Here is a 19,241-nt window from a genome sequence, read left to right as displayed (position 1 = left end):
GCCGGCCGGGACTACAGCTCCCAGCATGCCCCGCGGCGGGAAGGCGGGAAGGCGGCGCTGTGGGTCTCCCCGCTCCGCGCCGCTGAGGTGAGTCCCCGCCGCCGCCTTTTCTTCCTCCTGCCCTCAGTCCCCGCTTCACTCGGGGTTCTACCTCCGCCGGAGAGGGGGGTGGGGGGCGGGCAGCCCGCCTTGCCTCAGGGCTGACTCCGCGCGGGTGAGGGTCGCGCCAGCCAGGCCTTCGCGGCGGTCGGTTTCTCCTCAGCGCTCCCTGAGCGGGGGCTGCGTGTGGTGATGGGTTCAGCCAGCCTACCGCCTCGCCGGAGGCGCCGCGAATTTATGCCCGGCTGAGGGTGTGTGCTCCTCCGTAGCCCTCGGCGGGCAGTCCTCCTTCGGGGCTGCAAACCGAGCACCTGGCTAAATTCCGCAGGGTGTCACTGAGGCAGCGCAGGAAAAGGCTGTGCCCACCCGTTACACGAGGCAGCCCCGTAAAGGTTTAGGTATGAGGTTAACTTTGTGTGAGAGACTAGTCCAGAAATGTTCAGTGCTGGCCTGAGGACCGCAGTTTGTCTTATGAAAAAGAGCTGAATGTGTTGGGGAAAAAAGGGTGGGGAGGTCTGGAGGTGCAGCACCCCAGGAGATGTCAGCGTTGGGGAGGGCTGGGTTGGGCTGCAAAGGGCTGTCTTGGTAAGCGTGGCTTCTGCAAGCCTGCCTACTAGAGACAAGCCTCTTGCTTGCCAAAGCCTCCCCCATAGCACAGCCTAGATGTTGGTTGCACAAAGCTCTGAGTGAAGAGAAACTTCTCTTCAGTTATTGGAACCTCAAGTGTTTTAACTACACAAGTTGGCTACTAGTCTAATGACTTAAGCAAGGCAGAATCAGACTCTGAGGTGATAAACTGTATCAGGAGGGGAAGATTTAATGTGGAGTAATGATGGATTTAATACAGAGTGAAGGCTGTGCCTCACTAGATGCTGTAATTCATTCTCAAGATCCACACCAACAGCTACTTCTCAGTAGCCCAGACTGGAAGTCAGTTATAGATTTCTGTTTAAATAATGACTATTTTTTTCTGAAATTGATTATGATGACTAAAAAGTTTATTTGATGGAAATACTCAGTTAATGTGTACTAAAGCCTGTGGCAAGAATACAGGAATGAGCTCATGTTTTTTGCTCTTTAAGAAATGCTTTTATCATATACCAGCTAATTGGTTTTAAATCTTTACAGATAAATGGACTATAAGAAAATTGCAGATGAAGTTTCAGAGAAAATTTTATCATACAGTCAAGATACTTCAGGATGGAGAGTGATAAAAGTTTCAGTAAGAAAATCTTAGTTAATATGGTTTATGAAGTTATTTTTATTAAATATGTTTTGTTGCAAAAAGTGTTTAAAACTGTTTTCCTTTAAAAATTAGTCGATAACTCTTTATCAACTGCTAAGTTTTTATTTTTCCTTTTTCTGCTTTGAGAAAAATGTTACAGTTTCTTCAAAGCCTTCAAAAGAGTATGCAGGAAATATGTAAGTATTTACATTTTGTTTGTCATTGTAACGAATAACAACATGGTTTTTGAGCAGTGACACCCACGATGGAAATGGAAAAGTTAACCATGTTCTGTCCTTCATAAAAGTGTTTAGCTTTGTTAGCTGTAGAGAGGATTTGGTGCTGTAGTTACGCTGGGTCAGCAGTGGGGCTGGAATACAAGAGATGGATTTCCTAAGCAATTTCCAAATGTGCTGTGAAAATTAAATACCATATAACAGTAATATGCAATAATTGAAGTCACAGTTTTTTGGCCTGAAGTCAGTGACTCTTCCTGGTGGAATATTCTATTTAAGCTATTACCTCTTAGCAGCTGAGCTTCACTTTTCACCCCCTCGTAGTTGTGCAGTGACCGATACTCAAACATGCAGACATGCTCTACCTTATCTGTCCTTTGTACCTTTTTCTTTCTGGCACCTGAGACTGAATTAGCTGTACCAAGAATGAGAAGGTCGTATAATCTCCAGAGCAGCAACTCCATCTGTCCTCGCTTCTCTCGAGCGATGAATTCTGTGCTGTGAAGCAGCTAGGTTTGGCCCAAAGGGTGGAGTTAGGTGAGGCTGGCTAAGCTGATCTCATGGCTTGTTCTCACTGAGAGACTTGGCTCTACTCTTTACAGTCCTCCCCTCCTCTTCCCTGCCCCTCTCCTGGCTCTGCAATCCTGCTTCTCGTTTATGGTGGCTGTGGCACTCAGCTGATTGTTTACCAAGGTGATTCAGCTCACTAAACCAGGGGGAAAAAAAAAATCTCACTGAAGAGAAGTGTGCAAAAGCAGAGGAAAAGAGGAGGCTTGCAACAGGGCCTTAGCTTCTCTCTTTTTTTTAAAAAAAAAAAACAAACCTAATGAGTATTAAATTACATTAAATGCCAATCTAGGCAAATAGGCATTAGAGAAAATTTGCATCTCATTCTTCTTTGTTCTCAGTATGATGAGATGTTTGTGATTAGTGGTGTTTGAAATCCAAAAGTCTTGCTTGGTTTTCTAATTATTTCTGAAGGTTTGAGCAAAGAAGGTATTAATTACAGAAGACAATGCTTTATCACTAGTATTACTGAAGAATTACAGTATTATAATGGAAAATAGTGTAATATTTCATTAGAGTATATTAAAAGCACTGTTATCTTCATAAAAATTTGCGTACTTTGTATGTGGCATTATTATTGTATTTCAGATCTTACTTCAGTACAGGTGGATGTGAGGGAGTGGGAGTCTGGCTGCTTAGAATTCCTAGGAATGTGCCTGATTTGTTTTTGTGGAGGAAAAAAGGTACGTTTTAGTCTGTCGGGTGCGAAGCCATTTTCAGTTGTACTCAGATCTGGATGTAGCAAGTCCCTTGCAGTTAGGAGAAGCATCATCGTGTTTTCTGCCATTTGGTACCGGGAGCCAGAATCTTTTATTTATTTTCATACAAATCTTTGTCACATAAACGAGCAGTACTGGTCCCTAGCCTGTCTTTTCTGAAGGAATACTAGCTGTTTCTAGGAGCAAAAGTATAATAGTTCCCATTTTCAGTTTGACGTGGAATATTTATTAACCACGTATCACAAACGACGGTTTCTTTTTTAATTGGCAGGAGTATTAACAGTTTGCTTTACTTGCTGAAAGAAATCGGTGTGGGATCTGGCAGTGAAAGGCAGTAGGGATCCTTCCTTCAGTCAGGTGAAATATTTTCAGCAGAGTTCAGGGAAGCATTAAGCTGGTTGTTCAAGGCTGAATAGATTTTGTTTGGAATTATGTCACCTCAGCTCAAGACAGTGAGCTCCGTGTGTCAGTTTTTCGAAGCTAGACTAGATTTGGTGATCCAAGCGGTCTTTCCTAGGCTTACTTCCTCTTTTTCCAGCTCCAATAATCCACTGTAAAAGCTGGAAATCGAGATTTTTCACAAGTGTGCCCTTTCTTTTAGTCTAGCAACCGTGTCTTTGAGCCTTGCCTAGGAGTCCTGATTAACGACTTGCACTGAGTTTAGGAGAGAAGCTATTACAGGATGCAGGCGAGAGCTGCTTAGGAGATTGGTAAACATAAGTTCATGGGAGTTACAGAAATCCAGGGCGTATCCAAATATTAATATGCTGGTTGTAACTGGTCCTGCCCCAGCTTACGTTCGCTGTTTTGAGGAGGCATTAGAATGTTTTCCCTCGCTGTCGGAGCTGCTGTAGTTAGTGGAGAAGCCAGTTTCTGGCGCAGAGCTGTACGCCTACACTGTGTGTGCTCCACCAAGGCAGAGTGAAGAAACAGACCCGTGATTTCACAGAGCCTCCGTGTCTCGGTTTGAACTCGGCCGTCTTTGCTCTTTCTGACTTAACACTCGTGCGTCGTCGGGGCCTGTAAATCTGATTTCAAGTTTCTTACGCTGTTTGGAGCGTCGTCTGCTTTGAGCTCCTCCGTCCTCACGCAGCATCCTTCACCTTGGCGTTTCATTGCTGAGGGCTTACTGTAGGGATTCACATTTTCTCCAGGAACTAGGTGTGAGAACTCTCAGCCTTCGGGAGCAGTTCCCAGCATCACAGGAATTTCCCATTTCCTTGTGAGAGGCCGCTCTTCCCCGCTGTGAACTTTCCCTTGAACTCTTCAGAAGATCGTGAACAAAAGTTGAAGTGTCAGAATGTGCTAGAATAGAAGATTTGCAATCGGTGTCAAAATGGATTGAAAGTACCTACGTAGAAAAAATAAATCAATAGATGAATTGCATATATTTAAATTAACAGCCTCCTACCTAACAGCTCGCAAAGAATTCGTTTAAAATGTTTGGTGCCAAGAAGGTAACGGTCTCAAAAATCAATTACAGAATAATAATTTTTATTACTACTTGAATTTTAATCAATCCATCAAGTGCAACCACATTCGTGTGCTTTACCTCATTATAGCCTGACATCCCCAACTGCTAAATGCTTGTTATTGTGTAACTTACTTTTCCAGTTCATAAATGTGAATTCAATATCTATTTTTTTTACACAATCTAGATACCGTGGAGAAGGGATAATTAAGGAAGTCCCTAGTAAAATTATTCCTTTTATGTATCTTCCTGAATATCGAAACAAATGGGACAAAGCATTACAGTCTTACAAGCTGTTAGAAAGGATTGACCAGGTAATATGATAATTTAATACAAAGATTTTATTTTAACTCTTTCTGCATGAATTATGGTGACTAAAAAGACCTCTACTTGGATGATGAAGGCTCTTAATGCAAAATGCTTTCTGGGTCGGTAAAAACTGAACCTGCTGCTTAGGTGAAATGGGTGTGAAATGCACCCTTCCCCTTAGCAGTTAAATATTTAGGGTAATTTAAAAATTAGGGTAAATTTAAGTATTTATTATGAAATAAATGTCCTCAAATCCGGTCTGTGGGAAACAACAGAAGCGTCCACGGAGAGCAGGGGGAGACACAACGCCAACAAAATGGAGGGAAAGCTCCTCTCTCAGTGAGCATAATTTATACAAATTAAAAAAAAAAATCACCAAAGTTAAAGGCAACAGGCAAATGGAATTGGTGCTGTTCTAGCACTGTGAAATACTGTGTGTTCTGAATTCTAGTTGCTTGGGGCTTTGTCCCAGGCACTCTGCAGGGAATTCCTGTGAAGAATATCAGTCCTGTGTTAGCTGGCTTTGGTCTAACCACCCTGTGCGTGGTGGAGAGAGGCCGCAGGACGTATTCCACACGTATCAATGGCTCAAGTGTATGAAAGTATTCCCTAAACTGGGGGCAAAAAAAAAATCCTCCCATTTTTGTCTTCCCTGAACGTCTCTCTCACTTTCCTCTGCCTGGATCTGCTTGAGTTGGGCAGATATTAGGATGTAGTGGCACATCTCTGCTTTTTTTTGGAACTGATTTAGCATAACTGATTAGACATCTTTGTCCTAGAGCGCAGCGTGCAATCTAGCGTGTGTATTTGAAGGCAAATAGGCATTTAGCTCCCCCAAACATGGATACTAAATGGGCACGTTTTGACTTTTTCCACGTGGAAATTACTCCTGTGGCAAATGTAGGCCCCAAGGAACGGCAGTGAATCCCTTCCCTGTGTTACTGAGGATCCCTTTCGGTGCTCTCAAGTTAGTTCAGCACTAACTAATGATGAGAACTGTTGTCTTACGCTAACAAATAGACATCAGTTTTTACCACACACTCATTATTCAACACGTAACGCTGCTTTGCCAATTAAATACAACTTAACTTCTTACATACTAATCCAAAAAAATCACCTTTACTCGCAGGACACTGGTATATACCACAGTGTAACCCACAGTTATGGTATGGGACTGATTTCATCAAGAGATTTTGTTGACCTGCTGTATGTTAAACCATACCCTGGTGGGATCCTTACAACTAACTGTAAGTTGTGTGTAACTACAGCATGTTTTGCCTAATAATGAAAATACTGTATTTGTTTATTCTCCTATTATGCCTCTTTGAAAAATTAAAAAAAAAGTTGTAGGATGAGGAAGCTGGAATTTATTATTTCATTATATAGATTCAGTGTTTATTTAATACCACTTTTCTGCATTTAGATGGCTTCCTGACCAGATGCTACTTGCCTAATACACTATTCTCAGAATAAACCCCTAATTTGCCCCATATTTGATTCTCTTGGAGTTTGGCTCTGTAAACACACAAAATGTAAAATGACTAATACTACAACTATATGGCCAACCAGGAAAATACCCCACTGCTACTTCATTTCTGTGCTCATCTTCTTCCTTAAGTACATGGCAGAAAGCAACATTTTTTCCTCTTGGAGCTTAGCTGACCTACCAGTATTTTTCAAGCTGTATTCTTTACTTTATTACGTAAAAGTAATGGGTGACTAAACAAAAGAACCCCTCCTAACTGCTACTGTGCATGTCTGCAGCAGTTTCCTCATCTTCCCTGCAATTGTGTTTACTAATTAACGACATCTGCTGACAAACTGACTTCTTTGTCCAGAGCTGAGCCACACCTCAGCACCTGGGTACGCGTAAGCATGTCTCAAGGTTAGTACTTTTGGGTGTGCCTGCCTAAACAGAGACATTTTCACCCCTGTTGAATGAATTGCACAAATATTTCATGTCCTTTAGCCGTTTTGTGTTCAGAATGGAATCACTAAACGCATCAGTGACTGTGTTGTGGGGTCTTGTACTATCCTGTAGCAGTTGGAGTCGGGTTAGAAAGGGTCGGTTTTGAGTTGTATGATGGATGTATAGAAAGGGGATTAATTTGATAGTGTTTTTTTGTGACTTACAGCTGTCAGCGTGGAATACTCCAGCTGCCCTCCAACTCCCTCTTGTGTCCGAGGCTACAACAATCCCTGTGGCTACGTCTGCTCACCTCTGCCTGAGTAAGTATTTAAAGCATTAGCATCTTTAGTTGTCTTCTCTAGCCAAAGCTTAAAATCTACCAAACCATGAAGCTTTTAAAAAAATTTTACTTCGTTTTATTCTGCGGCAACTTTTGTGCAGATCGGTTTTGTGACTCCGACTGTCTTTTGAAACAAATGAAACTTTATACATCCTCCACTTTTCCACATTAGGAATTTCACCAGCGATGAGCTATAAATTGTAAACATTTGTACATCCCAAATGAGAAGAGTAACGAGTGTTAACTGAAGGATTTTGCTCCTTTCATCCCAGGAATCCAGAGCATTCGAAGCTAGTCGTATTTATTCAGCCACAACTAGGAGGAATGCTTCCGGGCTCCGTAGTGGAGACAGTGTTACCTACTACTCTCATAAACTTAATCACTGAAACGAGAGCTGGACTGAAAGGCTTGAAGAGCCATAATTAAACGTAAGTGGAAAATAACAAGCATTTAAGTCACATGTATCTCTTACATGGATTCATTTTTAAAGTAGTAGATGATGATGTTTTATTTTAATTGTGGTTTATGTGGAAATATATAAAACTTAACTGTTGAAACGGTGACTGCTGGTTTTTTCTGTTCTTGGGAATGATGCAAGAATTTACACTGAAGGGCCTTCAAAGAACAGGATGTCGCTTTCACTGTAATCAGGTCATGGTTTTGTACTATTTTTGCACTTTATCTGCAGAGAATATATATATACACACAGACATAAGAATGTGGTGATGGAGATTATAGCAGTGTTAAAATACACCAGTAGTCAAATTTTGCCATAGCTTTAAACACACTTGTATAAATTCTTACCTCAATTATGTACTCTTGACTGAACCATCTTGTGTACTAGAGATTTTAAACATGTTTATTAACTGTAAGTGTGCAAGTGTAATTAGCACCTATTTCGCTGCTTTGGAATTAAATATTTGAAGAAAAGCCTGATGAATCTGTATATAGCATCTCATTAAAAACTGCTCTTTATACACAGAGTTGTTTGTCGTTTTCTGAATCCTGAGCACCAAACCTAAACATTTTTTATATGCTGACTAATTTCCAGGAACAAGCTGGTGATATGATTCATTTGGAAGTAATGTTTCCCGTTACCCCTTAGTATTTGTACTACCTCTAGTTAAGGAGTTAACTGCAGGAAATAGTGATAGCTGTGTGAATAGGAATTTCCATTACAAATCACCCAAATAGTGGTGCAAATTAAAGAATAGCCTGGAAATTGCTTTCATCTTCTTTGCTCGATCCCTTCCCAAGTTGTTAGAAACAATTAACTGCATCTATAGTATAACTCAACGAAAAATTAAAGTAACAATTCCTTCCCCCCAGTCAACGTGTTAAGGTATTAATAGTGAATACTAAAATACAGTTGCATACTATAATATTTTTAGGGCAACTAAAGATTCATCAGATAAATGTCAATTTATAAGAAAGAAAAATAAGATGGACTAATAGTTAAACAGAGTCACCAGCAGGTTTTATGTCAAAAGTTATCAAAATACATGTTTAATATTCATATCTTTACAATTTCTAGTAAACTTTTCAGAACTAAAGTGCCTTCAAGCGTGGATTCTTAGTGTCGCTCACAAAAAAACGTTTCACCGTGGTTTAAAATACCTTAGCAAACTGTTAGACTGTGCTAAACACGGTGCTGTATTCCTTCTTCCTTTCTTTGTTTTAGGCCTTTCAGGGGCTTTATCTGTGGAAGTTTTGGACGCAGGTTCCTGGCTCTTCCATTCAGCTAGTAGCTCTTTTTGCACATCTGCAGGTAGTTCATAAAAAGTCTTTGTGTCAACATGAGGAGGAAATACAATTCCTGCTTGTCTGCTGTAAGTTTTCTCCTCGGAAGCTGTTTCAAAGGCCTCCTTATCTTTACCCAAGACAGGCACCCGCGGAACACTCCGGCCAGCTCCAGCTTCCAGAGATGACGGGTCTCTCCCCATGAAGTTCAGAGCATCAGTAGGTTGTTGTTCCATGCTGCTGCTTGTCCCTGGGTTTCCGTGACCCTCGGGAGAACCCCCAGCCCCGGAGCCGTGTGCCGGGGAAGCGCCGGGTACCGCTTCCACAAAACATGCTGACAGCCCACCCGAAACGTCCTCAGGAGGGATCCCTGCTGGTTTTTCAGAAATCATTTCTTTTTGAATATCTTCTGGAAGTTCCCTGAAGACTTCCTGGTCGATGTCACCAGGAGACAAATGCAAGGGGAAGTCAGGAATTCCTGCTTTTTTTATATTGCTTTGCTTTTCCTCTGAAAGTTTCCTAGTTTTTGTAGCGCTGGTGCTGTTGCAGTTCTGGTTCCAAGAAGCACTTCCCTCGCCTTGTGAGACATCTTCCACTTCCTGGGGCAAAAAATGTACATAAAAAGCATAAGTATGTTCTGTGTAATCGACTAGTGACCCAGCTCTATTTTACTAACAGCAAGTTCTTCAAATTATTCCTTAACAGACAGGGATTTTTTTTTTTTTCCTCATGATCTGTAGTGTTTTTTTAAATCTTATTTTCAAACATAGACCTTAAAGTACATACACATAGGAATCATTTTGTATTTTAAAGTAGCAAATACCTTGAAGTTACATTTTATTAATACATTTTAAAACTCTGCGGAGAATTAGGAATTAGGAATTAGGAATTAGGAATTTGGAATTAGGAATTTGGAATTAGGAATTTGGAATTAGGAATTTGGAATTAGGAATTTGGAATTAGGAATTTGGAATTAGGAATTTGGAATTAGGAATTAGGAATTTGGAATTAGGAATTAGGAATTTGGAATTAGGAATTTGGAATTAGGAATTTGGAATTAGGAATTTGGAATTAGGAATTTGGAATTAGGAATTTGGAATTAGGAATTAGAAGCTTGCTTGATGCGAAGCTAGTGCTAGCGGTCAATACCGAATTAAAACTCTGATTAATTTCTAGTCTGAGCAGGGAGACTTGAGAAGGTGTAGGAAGGTAAATACTCACTGTGAAAATATCTTAATAAAAGCAACAAGGTAAATGATAAGCAGCTTTAAGGAAATTTTAATCTAAGGTAAAAGATGCTGCAGTATGACAGTATCCGAGTAAGTGCCCTGTTGTTCACAAATGTTGAATAACAGGCAGATTTTACTGGAAGGAACAGCCAAAATTCAGCAATTATTTCTTAGAAGACATGAGTTTGGATTTCTTCCTCAGTGAATTCTGTTTTCTTCCATTAAGGGGCTGGATAACCTAGCTGGCTGGCTCATTCAAGAGAGTATTAAACCTCTTTTATGCAGTCTGGCTAAGAAAACAAACTAGTAACACCTGCTTAGAAGACTCCAAATAAACCTTAATTTAAGGTTTAAATCTATAAAATAAAGACAGACATAGAACTTCCTTCTCTGCAGAATAGTTTTCAGTATCTTTCAGCTTACCCGGACACGTTTACCGGAGCCTGATGGCGGTGACATCTGCTTTAAATAGAAACCAATTGATCCTTTCTTGCTGCTAGGAAGATCTTTGAGGTTGGAGAAGCAGACACTCAAAAGGGTAAGATGAAATGGCAGATCTACATCTATCATCTTTCGAAAGAGTTTCATTAATATATCAACCAACGGGGATATAATGTTGCTGCTTTCTAAAACAAAAATGGTTGAAAAAAAGCGACGTGTAATCAAGATTGATTTAAATAGCGAAGTAGAAGCAAACTTCTAACTTCACATTCTAAACTTTAACATTTTGCATGTGCACCAAAAGAAGAGACCAATCCCAATCTAAGTTGAAAATGCAGTGCTATTTTTAGCGATATGAGAATATTTATAACTCTGTACACTAAGGAAACCTTTATTCATCTTGGAACCCGATTTCCTGAAGTATTAAACTCTGAACACTGCTAAAGGCTTCCAAAATAATCTGTCAATATAGTCATCAAGATGTTCATTCTGCCCTGCCAGGTATGTCCTGAACTGAATAACACTCTTTCCCCCCCCCCCCTCCAGTAAAAAAGCTTAATTTTACACCTGTGAAGATTACTTTGGTTAGACAAGAATTACAGAACACAAGCCAAGCTGAGGAGATTTGAAAAATGATCTAATTCTACCAAAAAGGGCCTTTGCAGAGCCATGTAGGTGTTTAACACCGCCCCAGCACGGGTGATAACTACGGGGGTTCTTGGGGTTTGTGTCACTATAGGAGCTGGCAGCAATTGTTTGTCTCCTCTGATGTAGAAGTTTCAATTTTGAAGCGAAACTCTGGAGACTTTCAAGAGCTTCTCTGCGAGGAGTAATCCAGGGAACAGGGATTCTGTGTGCTGACTCAGCAGTGATTCAGATTTATTTCCTCACCCCAATCTGAATGAAGTGTCAAATGAATTGCAATTGCTGGTTGGAAAGCTCAATTCTGAGAAGGACAAGAGCCTTTATGTTATTAATTTTCAGAGATAAATCAAAAAGACATTTTATTACATAATAAAACTGAGAACGTAATTCAAATCCCTAATGGAGAAAAGCAGATTATGAATCTGAGAAGCAGCCCCCCGTCTCCCATTCTCACCCCCCCAAATTTACTGCCTGGAATCCAGCCAGACTGGGTTAAAACATGGTAGAATTGTGGAAGTTATTCCTACAGTGAAGTTCTGTAGGGTTTTAGCACACCTCATCAGAATATATTTACAAGTGATGAAAAAGTTGCCAAATATTAAGGGTAAGGAATAATATCATGATGTTAAGTAGCGGAATTTTATCGAGAAGTGAAGTGGTAGGAGCACAAAGTCGATACTTTCAAAAAATATTAAGTTTACCTTTTCCAAATTTCTGGCTGAGATGAGGGGGAAGAGCACACTGACGGCTTTCCCGATTAAACCACTTGTCAGTTGAGGAGAACTGCCGGATGGTCAGTCGGACCGTGTGGGGCTGTCTGCCATCCCTGCGGATCCTGCGGGGCACAAGGGATTGGAATTACTACAGCAACTGTCTCAGCATCTAAGAATTACAAATCTCCCAACTTCTGGCTTTACTCCACTGATTATACAGGGAACCTTGTGGGTTCTGGCTGATTTCCTTAATGACCCATCAGTTTTAAGTTCAACACAACGTGACGAGTCTTCAACTGAAGTGCAAATTAAGTGGGTCAGTCTGCAATACTTTAATATATTAAAAGTAGTATATTTGCAGTTACACCCTGTATAATCCTCAGCTTTTAGCTCTTTTTGAGGAAACATCCCCAGTTCAGCAGCAAAAGGTGAGCTGGTTGTAGTTGTTTCAAAGTATGTAATTGTTTCTTTCCCCCTCCAGAAGGCACAGGGGTGGCGGTATTTTCGCTACAAAAGACTTCTCGCTTCTACATGTTGTAAATGAGACACTACAAACAGCCTGGCTGCAAATGTTATAATTACTGCGCAATGTCTGAGATGCAGGTAAAACCCTGCTTGCCCACAGTGTTCATGGAACAAAAATGGATGTATCTCTTGTGAGACCTGCAGAGATGTGGGCGCAGGAAATGTTTAAGACTTGTAGAGACATGTAGAGAGTATCAAAATATTGAGAGAAAAATCAAAATAAAAACCTTTAAGACTTGTAGATGATTTTAAGGCTTGGAGAGGCATGTAGAGAGTATCAAAACATGGAGAGAAAAATCAAAAAAATCTTTAAAACTTGTAGATGATTTTCAGGCTTGGAGAGGCATGGAGAGAAAAATAAAAATAAAAAACTTAAGACTTGTGGACAATTTTCAGGCTTGGAGAGGCATGTAGAGAGTATCAAAACATGGAGAGAAAAATCAAAATAAAAACCTTTAAGACTTGTAGATGATTTAAGGCTTGGAGAGGCATGTAGAGAGTATCAAAATATTGAGAGAAAAATCAAAATAAAAATCTTTAAGACTTGTAGACGATTTTCAGGCTTGGAGAGGCATGTAGAGAGTATCAAAACATGGAGAGAAAAATCAAAATCAAGAACAGGGGATGCAAAGGCTGTTCAGAACTGACAGAAGAGGGGTTCAAAAATCAGAATTTGAAGTGTGGCAGAACAGGAAATACAGTTCAGTGCTGCTAGAATAAAATAAATTAATGAAAAGGAGTAATAAGAGAGTCACGGGATCAAAAGGGAGGATGGGGAAGTCACGGGAGCCAAGACATGAGTGACTGCATCCTCCTGCTATGCTGTCAGGTATCTTGGGCTTGGCTACTGCCTGGATTCCTGGGGCAAGGGAAGGACAAAATGAAAATGTTCTTTGCCTGACAGAAAAATAAGTGGTGGAGCAGCATAAATGGGGATCACCAAGGGCCTGAAAGTACAGAAAGTTGCTTACGGAAAGAGAAAAAAAACAGAGGGTCCTTCCCAGGGATCGGTGAAGATGCACAAAATCCTGCGATGCCCAATCAAAGCACCAGAAAAGCATCAGGAAATGGAATATGCAAAGGTCCTGATGGGAGAAGCTGCGCAGGAAGGGGAGGGCTGGCAAGAGGAAAGCGGGGCAAGGGGGCAGGACAATCCAAGAATTGAGAAAAAACACCCAAAAGGGGGAAGTTGGAGAGGCAGGTGCCCTCCCTGTAAATACATTTTGTGGAGAGATGAAATGTGGAGTGTGAGACAAACCTACGATACGCTCCAAGTGCCTCCAGGTCAGCATTTCAGTCATCAAACAGAGCTACTGAAGACAGTCACCTGTCTAATAGGTTAGGAAGCAGTTCTTCAATTTTCTCTTTAACTTCCACTTCTGACGAACATTTTTTAAAGGAATCTTCATCACTAAAGGACTAAAAAAACCCCACATTAGTCCTTTCAGTTTTATATTTACTTCAAAATTCCAAAGAGGAAAGAAGAGTATCACAATTAAGCGTAGAATTAACACCAAGATATCTTTGGCGCTCAGAGCTCAACTGAACTTCAGGAGAATTACGCATTAATTTGAGTCGTACTAGAGAATACATACAAAAAGGCAGCATTTTGGTCAGTCCTGCAAAGCTGTATCAAACTAAAAGCAGTCTTTTTGCTCTTTATAAAGTAATTCAGAACAATACTTGTACCTGAGGAGGGCCCGATGGAGTCACAGGGGAGTCGTCTTCTCCGTAGCTGAGTTTTTGGATACGCTGAGCAGCAGAAACACCCAGTTCCTTCTCCAGCACCTCAGATGGAAACGCTTGGAGATCACACACGTTCCTAACACCCAGCATTTCGAGACGTTGGGTAGTTTTGTAGCCAATGCCTAAATAAAACGTGTATAAAAAATACCCAGAAAAGTGAAAATATACATGTAGATAGAAGTCGTCCCCACCTGCATAGTACTGACAGTTATTTACACTACTGGAGTGCAGGCTTTTCAGCAATATTTTTGCCGAGTTTCCATTCAAATTTTACAATCTGCCATTAGAAAATTGGGACACAGCAACAGTTGGTCTGTGTCTGTGGCCTCCACTGAGGCTTCCTGGCCAACGGCACGGTGTCGGCGTGGAATAATTAGGAAAAACACTTCCTCAGAGTATTCTGTCAGGCTCCATTTTAATAACTGGCAGAAGGTTTCCAATCAGCAAGGTTTAAAAAAGTTTGTATTTAAAACCATGATGTTTAGGCTTCAATAAAAATAAGCTGCGATTTCAGTATTTTTGAAGGTATCTTGGAAAGTGCTGCAAGACTTTTATGTCAAGACCAAAAAGTAAGAAACCCAAAGAGCTTTCACTCCTGCTAAGCAAAACTCAAAACAGCTTATGAAAAAAGAGAAAGCACCCTAAACACACCCCGCTGCCTGCTTGCGAAAATGAGATTTTCAAATGATTTCAGTTACTCTTTCAGTCTTTTTAATCATCGTAAGAGTTGTCAGGACGCTCGCCATCTGTGCTCCCAGCACTGTACTCACCAGGCACTTTCTGGATGTGATCGAGGCTGCGTATTAGATCTTGACAGCTTTCAGGCAGAAGAAGTGTTTGCTGATTTGGTTTAAAGGTCCCAGATACCAGTTTAGACAAGAATTTGTTGGAGGCCACTCCTGCACAGCCGGTGAGGCCCAGTCTCGCGTAGATGGCTCCCCTGAGCTCTTCTGCAATCTGAGATCCGATAACTAACCTTACGTGCGTTGTGTCGTGCAAGTTGATAGCTGCAAAGAAAAAGCGAGCAGGGTTCGGTGTGTAAAGTCACCTAGTTAGCTAATTCTCTAAGATTTTAGATATTTTTTACATTGCGTTAAAGCGGTACGAGGAATTACGGTCTCATGCGTCAAGTGGTATTGCCACGGCTTCTAAGTTTAACCTCACGCTTATCTCCCCGAAACCCTGGTCAAAGGGAGAGTGCTGCTGTCCCAACCCAGGGACATACTGTCCATGAAGCATGTTTAGGAAGTATTTTAAATATAAAATACAATATATTAAGAGATGTCAAAGGAAAGTGTTAAATATCAGAGATTCTTGTACCAATGTAACCAAAGTAGAGATTAACAAACCTTTAATTGAAAGGGCTGCCTTGCAGCCAAGCCTTTCTTACATGCAAATGCCAAATGAGGAAGAGGACTATCCAGGCGTTTCCCTCCTCTCCAAAGCCACCACAATAGCTCAAAATCCAGGAAAAAAAACCTGCCTGTTTGCCTCCCTAGTGCAGGAAATTCGTATCGCGGCGTAGCGATCGCATGCACGTTCAGTCTCAGTAAGTCTATTCCTGCCCTCATGACCACGGCAAAACCGTCTTCTGTTGGGTTTTATTCGTTAAAAACCTCAATTTTGCCAATTGACAACAACTATGTCTTAGTACAGTAAAACTACTTTAAAGGAAAAGAAAGGACGGTGACAATCTGTTCTCCTGAATCACTGTAGATGCTCCTCTGCCACGGAGATTTATTTTTTGTACAGTCTAATTGGAACGCTGATGAATATTTGTGGTCAGTGGGCTCTCAAATACAGAAACCAAGCACAGAGCAGCACGAGTTCCCAACTGTTCAGCTCTGAACAATACTTAGAAGCAGAGAGATACTTGAACCTCACAAACATTTACCAAATTTTTCAGCGTGAAGAACGTTTTAACGCACCTTGGTGGTTGTACACGTGGCCAGACACACTGACTCTGGACCATCCACTCTGCTGGAGCTGGTTTAGTCTTTTCTCTACAATCTCTGTGATATCCACAAAATTTTCATCAAACCCAAGTCTTTCCACCAGTGGACAAAATTCCCCCAACAACTCTAGGAGGAAAAGATACTCAAGGATAATATGTGCACAGTGAAAAACATCAGATTTTCATGTCTGGTGTCACGTGGATTTGAGGAGGAAACTGTTCTCTTCAAGATAAAATAATAAGGTAGTTATTTTAGCAAAGGTGAAGGAGTATTTCATCATCCCACAACTACCCCTGTCATCTGCTTTTCTTCTCCCCAAATCTCTTTCTTTCCTCATTTCTCTTTGAAATTACAGTTCTTAACCTCTGCAGTACTTTCTCCTAAGGAGATCTGTTTCCCTGCTAGGTGGGTTTTTACTTTTTAAGTTACTACTATTTCTCCTGCTAACGCTGCTAATGATAAAAGCACTAATCAATAGCAATATTGGCAAATCATTTAATTAAGAGATATCGGAGATGTTCGCCCACTCGGAGGTTTCAGTGTTCTGTCCTCCGTTGCTTCACAGTTGGAGATCTAGTACCGCAGTCAGTATCGAAATAAGAAAAATAGTTCTTAAAGAACTCCAAGGGCGTAATCCTAACGTAGCACACGGATCCCACGATGCAGTTACAGCGCCTGACCTGGATTGCAACCAAGTCAAACAGCTTATTTTCTTCCAGCCCGGGGGCAGCACGGGGCAGTCCATCCTGCCCTGCTTCTCCATGCACCGGGCGCAAGGCCCGAGGCGGCGGCGCCGGGGCAGGAGGAGGAGGAGGAGGAGGAGGAGGAGGAGGAGGAGGAGGAGGAAGGACGAGCGGGGAAGGGGCTCCCCCGGCTGCCAGCCCCCGTCGCTCGCAACAAGAGCTTTATTGTTCCTGGGCACGGCTGGGGCCGAGACCCCCTGGCGATGGCGGCCGCGGCGCGCTGCTGGGCGCCAGGAGCGCGGGCTGCGCGCGCAACCGGCGGAGCTCCTTTCCCCCGGCGCCCGCTTCCGCGGCCGAGCCCCGGAATCCGGTGGCGGCGGGGCCCAGCAAGCGGGGCGCAGCGCGGCCTAGAGGGGCCAGAGCGGCCAATCCCGCCGACCATAGAGAGCGCCATAGGCGGGACAGAGTGGCCACGGCGGGGCCAGGGCGGCCATCGCCACGATCGTAGGATTATCGCCACGCTATGAGGCTCATCCCGGTAACTTTGAGAGCAGGAAAACCTCTTACGCTGTCGCCCGCGTGTGCACGTGCACAGGGAGTTTAACAGAAAGTGTTTGTCTTCTGAAAAATTGTTAATTTTGTACCTGTAACCTTGTACGACATTTCCCTGTACGGAGTTAGATCTTCTCCGTTAACCAGCACCAGCTGAGGACACTTCTCTTTAGCATCCTTGACAGACATCATTTTCTTAACTCCGCGTTTTCTGGCTTCATAGTTACAGGTAACAACGATGTATTTCTGTTGCACACCTAAAAATAAAGGTGGTTTTTAACGTTTAGGTTTCTTGGTGCTTCCCAGAAGAGCACAGTACTTCCACGCCGACACGAGTGTCTTGTTCTACAAGACTATAAGGACAAATCTCTTGATTTAGATCACTGGGTGGTAAGAACATTTTAAAAGTTTATAGAAATTGTAATATCGCTCTTAATTTTGGGCCTTTCCAGGCAATCTTACCCGTGAAAGTGCTCTTTATCAAGAGTCATTTTACAATGTACTTTCTTTGCTGACCGCAGACACTACCCTGTCTCACATTCATTCTTGTGCATGGAATAAAACATGCGTGAAGCGTGACTGCCTCAAAAAACTCAGGCTCATGTGTGGAGCTCAGCCCTCTCTGTGCCCACGGACATTATAAAACCACCTTCAATCCCCAGAACTGCTCAGACACGTCGGCAAGTGCCCGTACTTGTCCTCAAGAGGATTTATGAATCTTGTAGTCCCAGCTACGTGGAGTCTAGACTGCACTTTACTCCCTCTGGATGTGGTTACAGCGCCGGCGTGACCGCCTGTATCTCACCACACAGCCACGGCCTGACTTTATTCACATCCTTAAATTGCTTCTGCCCGAGTACGCGTCATCCCCAAATTAACAGCGAAATAACTCCCACCTAAAGGCTTGGCTCTTAATTCGGGATTACGGATCATTTCTACTTGTGCATAAAAGCAGTCCAAGTCGATGTGCACAACCACTCTGCACGCTGTGCTTCTGGCTGATACAGACTTGCCGTGGTCTGCTGCGAGGGAAGTAAACAAACAGATTAAAAATTACCAGCCGCCTTACATGGGATGTCACCACTTTTTTTTTTAAATTATTCCATCCTAATAAACAGATACTACAGCAAGAATATAAAATTTACAAGTTTTATACGAATTCTAGAATTACTTAGGAGCGTAAATCATCCACAGCAACTCGGTTTATGACTAAACACTCCTGTTTGCAGAGGACCAGCTCTATTTTTCACCAAAGTATTTTAGAACATCACTTTACTGATACAATATCCTTACACAGTGGAATACTGAAACTTCTTTTTAATGTATTTCTGTAAAATCATCTATCTTTAACTCTGCTATCAAATATCTGCCTTTCCCAGGGGTGGCCAATGAAGATGGCAAATCACCATCTGACCAACAGCAAACCCTGCTCTGAAAACAACCCTGCCAAGTTAAAAAAAGCAAAAGAAAATAAATAAAAAGGGGTTCATTTCTCCAAGCTGAAACAAACCCCAACTAGTTGATAAGAGTCCCAGCGAAACCCAGCTCTACTTCCATCTGCTGTTTTGTGGCGTTTTTAATGTCTCCTGAGGTTCCCAGAGGAGAATTGGAGGAGTCTAGAGTGATTACCAGCAGGATGACAGAAATAATTAAAAAATAAAGAGGAAAGGCAGGGCTATGGCTGCCGAGGCGGGGCCCTCCCCCCCCACCGGCGCCCACAAGGCCCTCGCCATGTTTTCCTGAGGCGGCTCCCCCGCAGCTCCCGCCTTTTCACCCCGGTGGGCCCTCCCCGCCCCGGGCGTGTGTCCCCGCCGGGGGACGAGCGGGAGAGGCCGAGAAGAAGGGGGTGAACCGAGGGTTTCCCCTCAGCGGCCGGCGCCATCGCTCCCCGCCCGGGGCCCGCGCTCACCCGGGGCGGGCGGAGCGGCCCCGCCGCCCGGCTGCGGGCGAAGCCAGTCCTCCTCCTCCTCCTCCTCCTCCGAGGGCGGCGGGAAGGGCTCCATGCCGCCTCAGGGCTGACTCAGCCGCCACCGCCGAGCCGCTCCCCGCACCGCCGGGGCCACGCTCCGCCCGCCCCGCCGAGGAGGAGGAGGAGGAAGAGGAGGAGGCGGCGGCGGCGCCGCGCAGGTCCTAGAGC

General features: G+C 42.8%; 2 protein-coding genes across 6 annotated transcripts; one reads left to right on the top strand and one right to left on the bottom strand.

Moving 5' to 3' along the window:
* The first annotated feature begins 36 nt into the window (after positions 1-36).
* Positions 37-7,858, top strand: STARD6 (StAR related lipid transfer domain containing 6). Its single transcript, XM_074856829.1, has 7 exons — positions 37-87; positions 1,228-1,321; positions 1,472-1,521; positions 4,505-4,631; positions 5,756-5,873; positions 6,762-6,855; positions 7,148-7,858. Exons 2-7 carry the CDS (start codon positions 1,232-1,234, stop codon positions 7,299-7,301), a joined length of 633 nt encoding a protein of 210 aa, XP_074712930.1. The 5' UTR covers positions 37-87; positions 1,228-1,231; the 3' UTR covers positions 7,302-7,858.
* On the bottom strand, positions 3,260-19,192 carry POLI (DNA polymerase iota). 5 transcript variants are annotated; one of them, XM_074856825.1, is made up of 12 exons: positions 19,014-19,192; positions 18,001-18,126; positions 17,197-17,361; positions 15,843-15,995; positions 14,685-14,921; positions 13,858-14,036; positions 13,496-13,587; positions 11,632-11,765; positions 10,268-10,470; positions 8,493-9,214; positions 7,425-7,557; positions 3,260-4,197 (listed from the first exon to the last, which is right to left on the bottom strand). In XM_074856825.1, exons 1-11 carry the CDS (start codon positions 19,105-19,107, stop codon positions 7,554-7,556), a joined length of 2,109 nt encoding a protein of 702 aa, XP_074712926.1. In that variant the 5' UTR covers positions 19,108-19,192; the 3' UTR covers positions 3,260-4,197; positions 7,425-7,553. The 5 variants fall into 5 exon arrangements, with proteins under 5 accessions (XP_074712926.1, XP_074712924.1, XP_074712925.1 ...); XM_074856823.1 differs by having other exon boundaries at positions 3,260-4,151; XM_074856824.1 differs by lacking the exon at positions 3,260-4,197 and adding an exon at positions 6,789-6,847 and having other exon boundaries at positions 7,420-7,557.
* Between the last annotated feature and the right edge of the window lie 49 nt (positions 19,193-19,241).

This window comes from Strix uralensis, chromosome Z, assembly GCF_047716275.1.
Source record: "Strix uralensis isolate ZFMK-TIS-50842 chromosome Z, bStrUra1, whole genome shotgun sequence".
NCBI lineage: Eukaryota > Metazoa > Chordata > Aves > Strigiformes > Strigidae > Strix > Strix uralensis.
The sequence above is the reverse complement of the archived record's forward strand: the minus strand, read 5'-3'. Positions and strand labels throughout refer to the sequence as shown.

What these genes read in the sequence shown, in the direction of transcription:
- STARD6 (XM_074856829.1), top strand. Translation starts at nt 1,232, where the DNA reads ATGGACTATAAGAAAATTGCAGATGAAGTTTCAGAGAAAATTTTATCA. An exon ending in GGAGAGTGATAAAAGTTTCA is followed by an intron (nt 1,322 to 1,471) that starts GTAAGAAAATCT and finishes TTCTGCTTTGAG; the next exon opens with AAAAATGTTACAGTTTCTTC. An exon ending in TGTTAGAAAGGATTGACCAG is followed by an intron (nt 4,632 to 5,755) that starts GTAATATGATAA and finishes CTTTACTCGCAG; the next exon opens with GACACTGGTATATACCACAG.
- POLI (XM_074856821.1), bottom strand. Translation starts at nt 19,107, where the DNA reads ATGGAGCCCTTCCCGCCGCCCTCGGAGGAGGAGGAGGAGGAGGAGGAC. An exon ending in CCACGTGTACAACCACCAAG is followed by an intron (nt 14,922 to 15,842) that starts GTGCGTTAAAAC and finishes TTTTCTTTGCAG; the next exon opens with CTATCAACTTGCACGACACA. An exon ending in GCTCCGGTAAACGTGTCCGG is followed by an intron (nt 9,215 to 10,267) that starts GTAAGCTGAAAG and finishes TTTTTGCCCCAG; the next exon opens with GAAGTGGAAGATGTCTCACA.